The 17,692-nt window shown below is 39.2% G+C and overlaps 1 protein-coding gene across 1 annotated transcript in view; it reads right to left on the reverse strand.

The window, feature by feature from the left end:
• The window catches only part of Fbxl7 (F-box and leucine rich repeat protein 7), a 358,755-nt gene that overhangs the window by 7,144 nt on the left and 333,919 nt on the right, over positions 1-17,692 (reverse strand). Inside the window, exon 3 of the mRNA XM_051182591.1 lies at positions 1,575-2,186. Coding sequence (XP_051038548.1) covers positions 1,575-2,186 — 612 coding nt within the window. The remainder of the gene's footprint in view (positions 1-1,574; positions 2,187-17,692) is intronic.

Here is a 17,692-nt window from a genome sequence, read left to right on the forward strand (position 1 = left end):
TAAAGAGTTTGTCATTTTTATTTCTTAGCTCAAGAGAAAACACATCAAGTTATAGCTCTAAGTGCTAAGTGAATTGCTCCAAATCTCAGTGCTCCATGGTTTTCCAAAGTTCCTTGGAGGAAGAACTTAAGAAGGCCTCCTTGTTTCCCTCTTCTGCATGCCAATGGAGGCTCATGACTAATCTAAGGCACAGAAACGATGGCTTTGTCCTGAAGCCAGCTCAAGCTGGAGTAGTAAGCAGCTTTCCAGCCAGGGAAAGAATCTGCAAAAATAATGGGCTGTCAGCGGAAATATTTTCAGATGTCAGCTTCTGAAAGACAGAACAAGCTGGAAGCTGTTTACCTCCATTTTTTTTTTTGGGGGGGGGAAGGGCTTCATTTACCTCAGATTCTTGTAAATCCCACATTCTATTTATTTGCCTGACACAGTGGGTTTCACCTTTTGACCTTTCCCCAACCATTCCTGAGGCCACAGTTCATGACTCTCATTTTTTAAAAAAAATCTTACACATCTCAGCCTCTAAAACGTTCATCTTTTGACTGTAAAGCAGATGAGATAAAAGTAAAAAATCGGGGAGTGAGGGGGGAGGTGTTATTCAGGCTGGGTCCCTGTCTGGCGCCAAAGTTTGACTCTGGGCCTTAATTCTTCCTGTCTAAGAGAAACTTTAAGCAAAGCAATTATACTGGGTTTTCCTCTAATTTTCAAGAGATTCAGTGGACCCTGCCCTTGTACTATGTAACTGAGAAATGTTTTTTTAAAAAGAGCTGTAAAATTAGCCCAAAAGAATGGGGAAAGGGGGTCATCACTTGACCATGGCAGACTTGCCCCATTGTTTAGAGATAGAAAAGCCATTGTGAGCACAGCTCTCAGGCCAGCGTTTGAATCCCCATGGAGGACTGTCAGGTCAGGATGTGGCATGCACAGGGATTGCTGTGGCTTTACCATGGCTCTACTAACTTTATCAAGGCTCTACTAACTCATAACAAACCCAAAAGACTAGTTTCTGAATGGCCTGTTTTATTAGTCATTTCTTTCTATTTGTCTTGTTAGATTTTTTTTTAAGTTTACATTATGCATAATTGTTCTGGAGTATGAGGTCACATTTAAGGTAGATTGATCCAACCTATCAGGACCAAGTTTCCTACAGTTCCTTCAAGAGGTGAATGGTGAATACAGTGGCTACTCTGGCCTTCTGAATTACGATTCCATAGTGAGGCATTTTCTGATCAGTTAGCCTCCCTACTACACACTGTTCCTCTCTGGTAACTAGCAAGGAGATGCTGGAGAACTGAGAGATGACTCACACTTCTCTTCCAGAGGACCTGAGTTTAGTTTCCAGCACCCATCATGGGAAGTCCTTGACTGCCTTCAACTCCAACTCCAGCAGATGCCATCTTATGGACTCTGTGGGCACCTGGACTGATATGCACATACCTATATGCAGATATGCAAATACACATAATTTCAAAAGCTTAAAAATAAATATTAATAAGAGAAAGGGACCCTGTACAGGTAGCAATGTCTTTACTATTCTGTGATGGAATACCCAGGTTTTGAGTTCAGTTTCCATTTACCTGACACATCCAGATGTTCCAGGTTGGGGCAGAGGGACACCACATCAAAGACAGCTTCGTTGGAGATATTGTAACATCCTGAGACTTCCAGGCGCCTCAGTTCTGGGCAGCACTGTGCAATGGTGTAGAGCCCTCGGTCTGTGAGCCTACGGCAGCCACTGACAATGACAGTCTCTAGCATGAGACACACATTGGGTGTGTCCTGGCAAAGCCTACGGGTCAGCACTTTCAGGGCACGGTCCACATTGATGGTCTCGCCCGTGAGGCGGATAGTCCTCCAGAGGCGCGGGTCCCAGGCCAGGTTGTACCAGCGGCGGCAAACCCGTGCACAGCGGCACAGCTGGTTGGTGGGCAGGAAGGAGAAGATCTGCACCATAGAGTGGTCTGGGAGCCGGTCTATGCTGGCTTGCTCTTTCTGGGGTCTGGAGGCCAGCCGGATGAGTGGGTGAGTGAGGCGGGTCGGGGGTGGGGAGTGAACCATTGCCACCGTCTCCCCGGTGATGGAGGATGAAGAAGTGGAGGAGCCCCTTCCATTCTGAAATCCTGGCAAAGTCGGTGGACATATCAAGGCTGGGCTGGGCGTGCTCAATGTACGCATGCTCAAGTCGGAATCTGGCAAAGGATAGAGAACAAAGTGTTAGAAATGAGGGCCTTTTATAGAACCTTGGCCTGAAAGGAAAAGACACACATGGGGCAATGGTTATACGTCCCCATGACTTTCAGTCCTGGCTTCATCAGAGGCACAGGCAGCAATCCCCACCCTTCTCAAAAACTTTCTACCCCTCGTGCCCCACAACAGGGTAAGCAAACTCCAACACTTATTGGTTAGGCCTGGGCTTTTCATTATAGTGGCTCTGCCCTGTTAAGGCCATACAAAAACTGTCATAAATAATAGAGAGGGGAGCAGACATGACTGCCATAGTCTTGGCTCACATAAACAGACCAGTTGGAGAGGTCCCTGTGCAGATCAGGAGCAAAACTCCTCATTTCCCTATTCTCCCATCTCCCTTGGTGCTGATCAAGTGAACAGCCCAACCCCACAGTTGTACTGTTTCCATCTGTAGAGAAGCATATCGATATCAGTAATAGATCTGATTTGCTTTCCTAATAGATTTTGAAGAGGTAGTTCATTGTGCTGTGTTTTACAAGTGTGTGTATAGGGGGTGTGTTTCAGAAGAGAGTATTGTAGTGAGATACTTTGTCTGCACCCGTGACACTGACCACACCCATTGGGGGAACTAGGTCTGGAGAAGGGGCCTCTGAGTGCTCTCTTGCTAGCAGGACCGGGACAGAGAGCATCTGGAGGCATCCTTGCGACCAAGAACCTGCTGGTGTTCATCTGTCTCTGTTGTAAGTTATTTCTCCCTGAACAAACACCTATTCAGCCTATCTGTTTTTCCTGATCCCTATTAAACCATGATAGAGTAGAGCTCCTTGGGATGTACAAAGTGTCTGTTCCTTCATAGTCACTTGCCTTGGCATGCACTTGGACTCTGAGGACAGTTTGCCAGAACAGGGGAGCCACCAGGCTTGTTGTGTTAGGCCAGGTTCCAGTCTCTGAAAGTTCATTTTTCCTTCTAACAAACTGTACTTACTGAGCATTCCAACGCCCCATTTTGTTCCTTGAAGCTAGAGAGGTCACACGATGAGGACACACCAGTTTCTAAGTTGTTGAGGTATTGAGAATCCTCCAGGGGACTAAAGAAGGAGCTCATCAGTTAAGAACATTCACTGCTCATTTAGAGGACCTGAGCTCGGTCCCCAGCACTGATTTTAGGTGGCTCACAACGGTCTGTAACCCTAACTCCAGGGTGATCTGGTATTTCTGTGGGCATCTGAATTCACGTGCACAAACCCACACACAAAACATACACATATTTAAAAACAAATCTAAAAGGTAAGAATTCTTTACCCAAAGAGAATGTTCAGTTCATTTCTCTTTCTCTATGTACAAGAATTTAATCTCTTTCCAAACACAGATCGTATATATTTTATATAGATATTATTTAGGAAATAGTGCATGCAATATAGTTTATAAAAATATGCATTTACAAATTCATACCCATACGTGTTTATGTGTATACTGGTAGAGGCGGAGGGACACAGAGAAAGTTTATTTCTAAAATATAATTTTCCTTACCAGTAAAAATAAATGACTTGGCTAAATTATGGCTTAGCTATTTCCACCTGTCACTATAGTTCAAAAGACTTAAGTCCTTTGCATATTCAGGGACAAGGAACAGTAAGTCTTACGGAAAACTTTAGGCATAAAATCAATTATGGATCTCAAAACTGCCTCCAACTAGCCCACACCATCACATGTCCTCAGGGAAATAGGTCTGATGCCAGTATTTTTCTTACAGAAGCAAACAGCTTCTTTGGAACAGGAAGGAGGGAAAATTTTCAGGCTCAGAAATCTGATGCTTAAGAAGCCATGAAGGCTCTGTAGTCTCTATTTTGCCTGAATAGGTTCCATTCATCTTGAAGAAGATGTTTAAGAGTACCATGTGGAGTACTGTGCAGTAGCTCCCGGAAGTGTATGCTGTGTAAACCCTTCCTTTAGTGGAGGGGAATGGATGACTTTACAACGGGAGTCTTTACCTGCTTCACTTTTCTTCAATCTCCTACCTCAGCCCTGAGGGGGCAATGTGAATACATCCAGATTCTTTAGTGCAGATGTGGTTCTAATGATGATTTTAGTCATTTGCATTGCCTGAATGCTATAGAAAATTATACCCAGAAAGAGACAGAAACGTCCCACTAGTTTGAGGAATGTCTGGACTGTGAAAATTGGGACAGCTCTCAAATAACTCCCTTTGCCACTCTACCTAGAGTTAAACCACAAGAATACCAGAAGGAAGTACTCAGTTCTTCATTGTTCACAAACCGAGTGTGTGTGTGTCTGTGTGTGTGTGTGTGTGTGTGTATGTGTGTGATTTATTCCAAGGAAGCTGATATTTATTTTACCATGAACACATAGCAGGGTTCAGGCTGACTTTAAAATGGCTGAATAATTCTTCCAGAACTTTTGAAAGTATATAACCCTAACGGAATACATAGCATCTAATAATTACAAAAATATTTACAAAAATAAAACAATAAACTGGTGGTCTAAGTTTGAGATATACATACCTAGAAGTTGCAATAAAATGTTTTTCTTGATATTGCCCCATAGGGAATTCCCATATTAAACTTAAAAAGTGAATATTTGTATGTGTTTGTGCATTGAAACCGAAATATATATATATATATATATATATATATATATATATATATATATATGTATGCTTGCTGACAACGTGTCAAAGAACCATTTACTATACTAGACATGGTTTATTGAAATTGATGACTCACAGAGCTCTCAAGATACCATGTTGGCACACTGGAAAAAAGAGAACACAGCTTCCAATCCAAACAGGAACTACATTTGTCTCAGGTAGCAGCTATCATTTGCCCCAGAGAATGCAGAACCACCAACTAGTCCATTCTTTATACACACTTTTCCTCCCTTTGGGTCCTTTCAGCTAAATGGCACTGGTATTAGCTGTTGACTCTCTCAAGTCAGCTTAGAAACAATGAACCCAATGCCAAGCATCCAAACACACTTAGTAGAATGGGGTAGAGAAGCAGCTGCACGAAGGTGACAAATGTGGAAGAAAGCTACCACCCTCCTTCTCCTGATCTTCTAACACAGTGACAACAAAGAAGAAAGACAGCCAAGGACTCTTGAACTCGGTGTTTGCAAACGTGAACTTATTTTCAGTGTAAAATTCTACCTCTTTTCCACCTTGAAGCAGAAGCCTGCTATAGTGGCATCTTGGGACTTGGGTGTGGCTTCAGGTGTGGGGATGTGATCCCTTATAAGGAAGAAGAGGGACTAGCTCATTCTCTCTTGGGTTGTGGTTGGGGACAGAAGGACATCTCCGATCAATCCACAGTTTATTTTAGCAGGAAAGTGGTATGTATTGGATTAAAGGACAGTTTAACCACAGCTTGGAGAGGATATTAATGGTCATTTCAATACTGGGTGGGCTTTTGCACATATTTATATAAAATTGATTATCCTACTTTATCTTCTTTGCCCCTCCCCTGTTGCAAGATGAGGATATTTGTGATCAGTACAAGGAGGTAACTATACACTAACAGTGTAAAAGGAAAATGGGATTTGTAAAAAAATATCAAACCAAATATAAGGGACCCAATGCATCTATAAAGAACCCAACCAATCACTACTGGCACCAGTTGTTTGTAAGTTCCTATGTATGAGGCTGGAGAGACAGCTCAGTGCTTAAGAGGACTTGTTGCTCTTCCACAGGATCTGGGTTCAATTCCTATCACCCACATGGTGGCTTACAACAACCTGTAACTCAAGTCTCAGGGGATCTGATGCCCTCTTCTGGCCTTGGCAGGCACCCAACATGCACATAGCTCTCAGACACATATGTAGGCAAAATACCTCCTCACACAAAATTCTGTTATAAAAAAAAGATTCTCAATCATTATTTGAAGAAAGGATGCCAGAAATTCTTAAATGAGGAGTAAATTTTTTTACAACATATTTAAAGCATATTTCAGGTTTATATAAAGGCTTGTGGCTTTTAAAAATTCACCAAGGCTACTGCTCTATCAGTAGGCACTCTTTGAATATATTTTGTTTGTACATAAGTATATAAATTAGTAATAGAATCTGTTAAAAACAAATTAAATGTACCAAATACTAACATTTGGGTCAAATACGTATGGCATATATGATGGTGGCCACATCACATTATGTTGGTCTATTGACTGCAGCTATCTTAGTTTGTGTGACTTCTCTATGCTGTCTTCACAGTAGTGAAAGTGTCGAATGATGCTCTCCTCAGAATGCAGATCTACTGTTTAGTTGTGCATGACTGACCTTTGCAGAAGGGTAGGTAGATAGAGAAATCTATCAGAGTAAAACTGGTAACATCTGCAAACCGATATCATTTGGTATCAAATATCAGAACTGGAAATGGTGGACTGAGAGAAAGCACAGTGAATAAAGCCACTTGCAGGGTCTGTATGATGACCTCGGTTTTGGATCCCAAGAAAACATGTGAAGCTGAGCACAGATGCACACATCTGTAATTGCAGCACTCCTGTGGTGAGATGGGAGGGAGAGATGGGAAAATCCTTGGAAGCCTGCCAGTCAGACAGACTGGTATACACCATGATAAACAGAGACTCTATTTCCAACATGGGAATAGAAATGTTAAAACTAATACCTATGCTTTTCCTCAGACTTCTACACATTCATGACAGTATAAGCATGACTGCACTCACATACACAAACATGCACACATATGCATACTCATATATCATAAACGCACACACATTAGAAAAGAGTCAGAGAATATACTGCCAATTATAAATATATAAGACCAGAGGAAAGATAGAAATGAGAATAACTCAAGTATCATGAACACTGAACAGAGATGAAAGTGAAAAATGACATATTCTTGTAATAAAATGTGGATTTTTGTATCCAGTCTCTTAATGATACTGGAAAGGTAGATAGAGCCAAAGGATGGTGAAAATACACTGGTATCTTCAGGAAGATATACAGAATGGATCACAAGGAAAATTCTGGCTAGGGAGGACAGGACAGAGGCAGGCATTTTAGTTTTATACAGTTCAATGAAATAAACTGTTCTGTTGCAGGTTCTTGGATTACATGGCTATGGGAAGGAGTGTTCATTCATTCAGTGAATGATTTAACACACACTGTTCCTCATGCCTGTTTGAGGCCCAGCAAGGGAGAGCCTGCATGTGACTAGATTATAAAGCAAACGTCCCTAGCCTGCCTGCTGTCTTTCCCTCAGTTCTATTAGAGCATCTCCACGGCACACACTCAGGTGTCTGCAATTTCTTGTAATTCTCTGGGGAGACAGACAGACAAAATGACTATATTGAAGCTATTCCCAAATCCCATATAAAAGACAACACAATAAAGGATAGAGCAGTTTGTTTAAGTCTTGAAAATAATGGAGCAGGAGTCCAACATGAAAACGATGAAGGCAGAATCTACTAGCAGTGAAAAATATTATGTTAAACAGTAGTTTAATAAGCTTTTGTGTTTGTCAAAACAAAGGCATATTTTGACACAATGGTGATGCTTGAATATAGACATAGTTTTGTGTGGACTAAAATAAGAGACTGTAGATTCTTCAAAGAAATCCTGATTTTATTAATTATTTAAATTACTTTCAAGTATATAACTGGTATAGGAAAATGCTCTTTAATGAAATCCTTAAGTTATTTTGAATATGAAACAGAATGGCTTTTTTTTCTGGGGGAAAGCCTTATCAATTTTTTTCTTTATAGTTTCAAGATTTTGGAAATTTTACATCCTTAGTAATCACAGCACAGTATCAAAATATTCAAGGCATCCTTTACACACTTTGCTTGTTAGTTACATATTCTTCTAACTAGCTAGCTGCCTATTTTTGTAGTCTTTATTTTCAAACCACTGCTGTTTACACTTTAGGAAATTTATTTACATGACTCTGGGCTTTCAAAGTCCAAGTTTACAAGCCCACCCTCATGTTCTTTCCCTCTGATGACCAAGGCTTTGGTGTAAGAGGTTTTCCATTACAACTCAGCTTTCTCCTCAAGAACTATTGCCATAAAAAGCAAGGATTTCTTTCTTATCTTAAACTGGAGCTTTAAGAAAATAGATCTATAAAACAGAGATAATGGAAGAGAAATACGCTCTGAGCATATCACTTATCTCCTGTTCTATTTAAAAATATTTTCTTTTAATGTGGTTCAGATCATATAAACAATATAGAACCCAGTTCAGGCACTAGTTGCTATAAAGAAGAAATTTATACATGAAGGTTAAGCCTGCATTTCATATGGAGGGAGGTAACTTCAGGATTTAAGAGGTCTTGCTGGGACTTCAGAAAGTATCACCTACAGAATAAAGTAAATACCAGTTAAAGACCTGTCCAGAAGAAAGTATCTGCATTGCCAATCACCTGGCTGGCCTCATATAGGTATCTCCATGGTAACTGGCTTGTGGACTTTCAATGAAAATAAAGGCCCTTTTCTCATGCTAGTGTGTGTAAAGTCTATTCTCATATACAGCTCTTTGCAAATGTTGGCACTTTATTTTCTCAACACTATGCAGCATCTGAGTCATTCTGCTCTTCTAAAAGGCAATAGTCATAATGTTGTAGAAGCATGTGTCACAGGCAGTGCTCTGTGAACCATAAATAAAACCAGTGACGTGTACAGACTCACATCTTTAGACCTTGCATGCAATGAGAGTATCCCAAAAGGACCATTTAGGAATGTGATACCTACAAAAAGATCTGAAAGCCTAACAAACCAAGTCTGATAATAATTCACAGAATCCTTTTGGCTTGATTTTATGTTCAAATGATGACTTCTAGCATCTGCTTCCTTCCCCCTTGTTTGTTAAGCGGCCAGGTAGGATGATTGTAAAATATACCTTTAATGGGAAGAAGGCATCCATCATTCCTGAGATAGTACTTCTGCTATTAGAAGCTTCCCCTGTCATAAGACACGCTATGACTGAACTGACAAGGAACAACCTCAGGGAGGAAGCGTTTACTGTGGCTCATGGATAGAGGGCATACAGTCCATCATGGGTGTGAATGCATGGATGCAGGTTGCTACATGGTAGCAGGATTGGGCAGTGTGAACAGCAAATGGTGTTGGGCTGTAAAACTTCAGTGTGCTGACTTCCTTTAGAGCTTCCACCTTCTTCTGCTTCTGCTTTTCAAAGCATCACCATCAGCTAGAACTCAAGTATTCAAATCCATAGAGGGGGCCTGTTTCATTCAAACCACAAGGCGCACACATAATCTATGATAATCACAAAATCTCTACAGACTGCTGATATCTCCTCTTAACCAAAAGAAATCGGGCCTCAGAGTCAAAGTCTTTCATAAGCAGAATATTTAGCTAGGTTTTATAAAAAAAAATCCAATAATATTTTTTTGTAGTTGCTATGCAGCTTTGTCCTCCAGGGAACTCAGAATAATTGTGATCATGTATATGAGACCCTTACAAGATCAGTCGCCTAACGATCCTCCATCAAAGGTGGGGAGAGCACATGGGGGCCGATAGTGTCATAAACACAAAAGGTTCACGGGGCCACACACATCCCTGATGATACAGTTATGCTCTTGCAAACAATCTCACACAATATGCTCCTGTAAATAACCCTCTTGAACTTAAGAGCTCCACAAGCCACGCTTCAGTGGAATCCTCTCTTCTGTCTTTTGGGCCCCATCAAAGGTGAAAATACATCCGTTCACATCTATGGGATAAAAGTCAAGCAGTTGTTCTATTCATTGGAATTCATTTTTATTTTAAAAAATTATCACCGTTTATGGAAAATTATTTAGTTTTCCATATAAGATAATGCAATCCCACATTACTTTAAAATAATAATTTAATTTTATATTAAAAACATTAACCTAATAATGCTAGAAATGGTGTTAGATATCACAACAATTACTACTGTAGAATGTAAAAATGTCTTAACTTTAGGGGATGTTTTTTTTGGTGTGAAAAGATAGTTAAATCGAATTCTCACTTATTTTCTACCAAGTGGAGTTTGGATGATCAGGGAAAACTCACTGAAACTTCATGATCCATGCATTGTTCTTTTGGAAGCTAGAAGCAACTCCACCCACTTCTCATAGCTAAGCAACTTTTCTGAGAGTAATATCATTGTTAGTAGAACCACTTAAAGTTCCAGATCTCCACTGGTGATATCATGGGAAAGCAGTTCTGGGCCCTCCCACTATGGGTTTGTTTTGGGGGACATGCCAGTCTGGATTCCATGAAGAAATTCTTTGGAAATTCCCCACTCTTACTGCCACATGCTTTTGCAAGGTCTTTCATGTGTGGAGATGAAACGAGTTAAAACCACAGCCTCTGCTGGAGCCCAGCAGCCTTTCTCTTAGTTAACGAGATATGGTCATAGACTTTGAATCGGATAAGCTCTTTTCTCTAGTTTATTCAGTAAGGCTTGTTTTTCTGTGATATGGTAGATGCTTTTTCAAAAAAAACAAAAATTCCCATGTTTGTGTAACAATACTCAAGTTTGCACTTCTCCTTAATTCTCAGCAACTATTTCCAGGCCTGCTTCTGTGGTGGACAATTGTAATGCTGGTTCCCCTAAGAGTTATCCTGTTGTCAGTAGCTGCTCCACCTTTTCATAGTTTCTATCTTCTCTCCTCCAGTCCATAAGCACTGGAACTCAGTGTCTAGTTGATATTTCCTCTGTTTCAGTGTCTATTAAAATGTTACGCACACATGCCCAAGCACCTGCTTGAACAGTAGTATCTAATGTGACAGTCACCAGGCACTTGTAGCTATTCAAATGGAATGTATTACATTTAACTGAAAACTCAGTTCTGTGGGCACAACAGCCACATTTCATGAGTTCAGTAGTCATATAACTAGTTTTTACATATTTTAATAATTCTCCTTGAGAGAGTTGCATGAACAATGCTGTGCTCATTCTTTGGCCTTCTGTGCACAGGATATTTGATCTATTTACAGTATAACACGGACAGGGTTGAACTCAACAATATCACTGGGAAACATCTTCCTATGCCTACATTCTGCAGTGTTACTTATGGTATCATGGCTCATCTGCTTTCCAAGCTAAAACCTGGAAATCCCCATGAATTCTCTCTCACTCTCACCTACTAGTATCAGATCAGATGCTTTAGTCTTTAAGTTTGAATATCTATGAATTTCAGATCTCCTTTAATTCTTGCTACCATTCCATGTTGGTTCAAGTTTCCCTTAGTCACAACTTCAATACCTTGCTAAGTGACTCTCCTGATTCCTGTCTTTTCCCCAACATTTCTCCAATAGGGCCTCTACTCTACATTTATAGTTAACTTTCTCAAACACAGTCATATTTTCCAGTGCTCCAATTCCAAATGATTCATTTTTTCTGTGATACGTTAAACAGTATTCTCTTAGCACAGTTAAGACATGTTTAAGTCTTAACCCTGGTATTGGTCATAAGACCTTATGAGCCACAGGAAACACATACAGCTTTTTCTGCACTGCTCTTATTGAATGCCCACGCTATGTAGGCATTCACTAATACTAGGCCCTACTCAAGGAGGACAGTCAAGTTTTTGTAGTGTGTACAGGGTTCTTCCACAAAGTTCCCCTCTAAGTATAGGCTGATGTTCTCCAAGCCAAGGCCTATTTCCCCAAATTAACTGATAAATTCTCAGCTACAACTTAGGTCTCTAATATTATACTATGTCAGGCATTCTGTTGAACTTTCCAAGTTGAATGACTTAGCTATATTTAATGTTTCCGTTGAGTTCAAATACATGTATATTTCATCCTGTCCCTCTTCACATAGTGCCTCTCTTGTGAGGTACAAGGACTACGAGCTGCAGTTGTCTTTTTCATCTCTAAGCCATCCAGTCTTTTTTTTTTTTTAATTTTATTTAAATTTATATAACAGTTCAATTAAATGAAACAAACATTTATACACAATATTTGGGAATTTGGGCGTCGTTCTTTCCAAACTACTTCCTGCTGGTAAGGGGCGCTGTCTTGGGGGATTCGAAGAAGATTCAGATATCCTGGCTGTAGTCTGTAGGGCTGTTTTGAATGTAGGATCAGCTTGTACTCTGTTTCAGGCGGTCTGGCGTGATCAAACCACATTAGTCTTAAGCCATCCAGTCTTATATGTATTCAATCACCCAGAAGTGGTTCAACTAAGACATTAAAGAAAATGTGCTTCACTCGATCTAAAACAAATTCCTTATGGTTTCCTACTGTTTGCAGTTGGAAATATTGACAGGGACTAACAGCAGGAACTAGATGCTCTAGATCAGGGAAGTTGACACATCTCTAGGATTCATTAAGATTTCATCTGTGGACCTTTTTATCTTTGCCTTTCTACTTCATTTAGGCTGAGGTAGCACGCCCAATCAGTTTAATGACATTAGTATACTCAGGAGCTATTTTAAAAGATACAAGCACACAAAGATGATCTCTCTCAGGACTCCTCACACAGAGTATCAGAGTCGAAATGCTCACTGACTCTTTGTCTTACATGTTAACATTACTTCTCACAAAAAAGAAAAAAAAAAAAAAAACAAAACAAAAAGCCAATGACCCAAAACTCACAAAAATTATAAACAGTGTGACACTGTCATTGGCACAGAACTTTAAGGTATATTTTCTAGCTTTTCAATTACCTAAGATGGAATGGGAACTTCTGTTTTCTTTCTCAAATTGATTCATGTATCAAAAGCAATAATAGAAGAGACTTTTCCTTGATAGTGGGAGAGACAGTATTTGCTTATTCCCAATCCTCCATAGCTTACAGATAGCTGTGCAAAGCTCACTAAAGGAGGCAGCACTTGTCTTGATAAGAGGAGCAGACAAAGACTCAGGCTTAGAATTCTAATTTTCAATCCTAAAGTTGTAATCTGTAAGTCAGCCTTGTTTTCCATTCTCAATTTCCAGGCAATACTTTGGTCTCACTTCTCTTATGAAGAGCTGCAGACACCCCATGATCAGGTCCTTTAAAGTACAATGGCTGGTCTGTATTGAATTTACATGGTAAAAGATGCCTTAAAACTTTCTAGTTCCCAGCAGAAGATAAAAGCTCCTTCGGGAGTAAGAGTTATATACACATTTAACTTTGCAGAAAGAAGAAGATAATGTGTCACTCAACTTACGATCATGTAAAAAAATTAAAAGATCAATAATTCATGAGAAAATGTCCAAATACCAGGAAATTCCTTACTTTTCTTAGTCATTTGGAAATGTGTTCTCTTGAGTCCAATAAGAGTGCTGTTGGTTACATCAAGGTGTATGTACCACTACTAAAGTCATTGATCTTTGAGGTGAACATACAACCACAACTTTACTATAATCACTAACTTCATCTTCTAAATATTTGTCCTTATACCCATTGATAAGTGTAGCCTTCACTCCTCATCAAAGAAACTTCTCTTTGTGACAGAGACCATTAAAGAATCAATGCTGAATCAACAAGTCTAGTCCCAACTGATACATCTACAACACAGTTCCTGAACCAAAGGGAATGTTGATGAAGAAAGAACTTAAGGGCCAGAGGAACAGGATGTTTGCTGTGAGGTGGTGTCTCCTAGAAATGTCAGAAGCTAAACCTATGAAGGCTCACCAACATGTCTAAGTATGACTTGAACAAGGATGACACAACAGACATGCTAACACTGGTGGAGAAAACGCTTACAACGTTTCAAGCCTAGACAGAGAACCACAGGCAAATAAGGAAAGGCAAAAGCAGGAGAAACAGTCTCCCCCAGGGAAAACTAACTCACCAGTCATTAATTCGAAACCAAATGGTCAGTCCTGAAAGCATGCACATTAAAGTAACATACAGGTTGAGCAGGTTGTACTTATGTATTTTTAGATATATATCATATTATTTATCAATATATCAGGAACATAAACACACACCAACCAACAATTACAGAGGCCACAAATCTGAAAGAGAGAAAGGGTACATGGGAGGATTTGGAGAAAGTAAAGGGAAGGAAGAAATGATGTAATAAAGAGTTAAAACAGAAAATATCTCTCTATGTGTTTTGGACACTAAATAAGTTTCTGGTTATTTTTTCTGAAGAATTTGTGTTTCAATAGTAATCCAGAATTTTCTGTTCCTAAAGATTCTTATTTCCAGTTAGATAGCTGTCACAAGTTACTCATCAAATTAATCTTCAGATTACAAAGTAAAATTAGCCTTAAGAAAATTGAAGATGTATAACTCAGGACAACATGTATCTATGCTTATAAAATCAGTAGAAGCTACAGTAGGTTTTCTTTTTGCTCAAATCAAATCCTTTCCTGAGACTCCAGCATTATTCTTTCATTTGTTTTATTGGAAATGCGCATGGTATACGTTAGTGTCCACTCCAAGGATGCTAGAGAATTTTTCCAGGTGATTTATTATTTTTATATGTTGTTTTGAATTTTATAAGGAATCTATAGTGACAAAATTCTTGGGAATTGAAAGTGTTTGATTCAGAAGGGCAAATATAATTTCTTGTCCAAATGAAACGATCCTCTTTTTAGTGTCTTTATTCACCATCCTGGATGGCTTATTTGGCAGCAGTTGGAATAATGCTCAAGTACCAGGAAAAGGTGATGTTTTTCCTTTTTTCCATGTATTGAGTACAGACTGATATTCATAGGTGGTGGTGACTATATGTGTGAGAAAAAAAAAAAAAAACAAAAAACAATCAGATCACGTATCCAGGATGGGAATGAGAGTGACTTCCCTTCACTTTCTCTATCACAGGGCTTTGTTTGTAGAGACATCCTCCTGCATTCTCAGGTTCAAAGGAAGCCACACCAGGATCAGAGAAGGACTACTAAGTGACAGCCACTGGTTTTAAGGTATCAGCAACAGTTCTTTTGTGAGATTTCCCCTAGCTGTGTCTGTCTTTGTACTTTGAGAAAAATCATGAACTGAAGCAGGCCAGGCCAATAATCTGAGACCATGAGATAGGTCAGAGTGAGCTTGTCCACAGGACTGGATCATGAGATAAGACAGAGTGAGCAGTGAGCATGTCCACAGGACTGGATCATGAGATAGGACAGAGTGAGCAGTGAGCATGTCCACAGGACTGGATCATGAGATAGGACAGAGTGAGCTTGCTCACAGAGCTTCTCAGATAGGTGTCCTAGTTGTCAGTTGGTCCTGGGACCCAGAGCAACTTTCTGAATGACTCTAACAGAACACTCTCTGCATGTATCTATAAGTAAGCATTAAAAGTTATTTCTTTGATCATTACTATTAGCATTCTTCAATAAGCCTCTTTGGAGTATCTTCCCTTCTTTGTTATATTTGCAGGAAGACCCTCACCAGTGCTGGTCATTTTTCTCTGCATGGAAGATTTCTCTTGTGGGTTTTTGCTGTTCAACTTTGAAAATGTCTCTGAATAGATCTTGATTGGGCCAGTCTGCCTAGTCTTAGCCTTTTGACTTTGTTGCACACAGTTGTTCACCACGTCCTAAAAACTGTGGGGAAAAATCTTTATTTTCTTGGTGATGAAAGATTATTATCTTAATGATTCTTAAACTGATTTTCTCAAGTATTCAGACCAGAAGTAAAGCCTATGGAAATCTGTCCTTTCAAACCCATTTATTCCATTGGCAAACCCTCTTCCATGTCAATGATCTCACATGCTATGATTCAATCAGCAGAATCCATGAAGCAGAACAATGTCTTACAATAGTGAAGTTAAGAATCAAAAATAATGTGATGATTAATAGCATGTGTGTGCAGGTATAATGGTCAACTCTCTCTACTCAGGAGTTTATTTAAAAATTCTGATGATTGAGATTATTAAAAAGTATACTGAATATGTACAGACTTTTTTTCTTGCCATTATTTCCTGAATAATACAGGATGACAACTACTTACATAGAATCCATGTTTTATTACATATTATAAGTAATATAAACATGATTGAAAGTGTAAAGGAACACATGTGCAGGTTTTATGTAAATGTAAATATGTATACAGCACTTGCTTGAGTTTAAAATCCACAAGGAATCAGAGGTTCACATACCGTGGACAACTGATATAAATATGGTATACAAATTCAAGTTAAATTGTATTCATATATACATGGCACATATATTCTCATTTTTCTGTGTGTTCATCAATGAATTAACTATTTGGTCTTCCTTATAAAGGAAAGAAAAACATCCTATGAGAGATAGAAACTGCTTGGGAAAGTACAAATACCTTGCAGAAGATGAGCAGGTACAACAAAGTGACAATCCAGTTGAAAGGGAAAACCAAGTGGGAAACAGCACGGAAAATCCATGTGATATGTTATGATGCAGATTTTAGCTGTCAATTGCAGTTTTCCATGGATTGCAGAACTATAATCACATTGAGTTTTGTTCTCCTGTCTATGGAAACTATTTTAGATACAGAGTTGTATACTCTGATACACATTCCTCATTTGAAACTACAGTATACATTGAACTATAAGAATAATTTTCATATGCTTAGCCTAAGGACTACTTTGTTGGAACTGATGCACAGATGTCTTTTGAGAAAGAATTCTAATGTCAAACTTCATGTCTCTTTATTTACACTGATAGATACAATCTTTTTGTCTGTCCCTCATTCTCTCTCATCTATCTATCTATCTATCTATCTATCTATCTATCTATCTAATCTATCTTTCTGTCATCTATCAATATCTATGTATCTATGGATATAGCTATAGGTACAGATATTACGGAATTCAATCAATCGAGCTTCTGGCTGGCATTGGACTCCCACTAGATATCATTGTCAACGTTATACATTCATTTTGTCATGTAAATCTATAGAACTCTCCAAGAAGAATCATTCTTGCTCCACCAGAAATGAGCCATGGATGAGTAGCTGGCTGCAACCTGAATAGATGTTAGAGCTTTTGAACTTTCTAGTTGGTGCTGAGTTCATGTGACTGAAGGGTTACACAGTTCATGTGAATGGAGATGTATTCCAATAGAAAATTCTAGTGAGACCATCATTAGTTTCATTTTATGCCAAGTGTATTACATTTCCATGCTGACTGTGCAATGTGTCTTGCTACTATTTGTGTAATTACACAATCATAACAGGAAAGGTACCGGGCTGAGTGAGGTGTGTAGTGCAGTTGTAGTGCTTGCCCATTCTCAGTATGAGAGAAAGGTACTAATGGGCAATGATGGAATCTCAATGAGTTCTACATCCTGTGCTTTCACTTCTGCTTAATCCACTCTCATTAGACTGGTCTTCTCAAAACACACCAGCTCTTTACTTAACCTCTTCCATGGACCCCTGAACAGATGTCTATTGCTTGCCAAACTTAGATAAGTTTCTTGCTTATATACATTAAGCTGGTTTTGCTAAGTCTTTGGTGTGAATTTTCAACCTCTTCTTCCAGTGACTTAACCTTGCAGAGAAACTGGGAGTCAACTTCTGCTCTCCTACTGCTAAAATGCCACACACAAACTCCTCTTTTCTTTCTCAGCTTTTTTGAGAATTTATATTGTTATGAAAACTTTTCATGGCTGACTCAAATGTTCTATTCTCT

The sequence above is a fragment of the Phodopus roborovskii genome, unplaced genomic scaffold (genome assembly GCF_943737965.1).
Source record: "Phodopus roborovskii unplaced genomic scaffold, PHOROB, whole genome shotgun sequence".
NCBI classification, from domain to species: domain Eukaryota; kingdom Metazoa; phylum Chordata; class Mammalia; order Rodentia; family Cricetidae; genus Phodopus; species Phodopus roborovskii.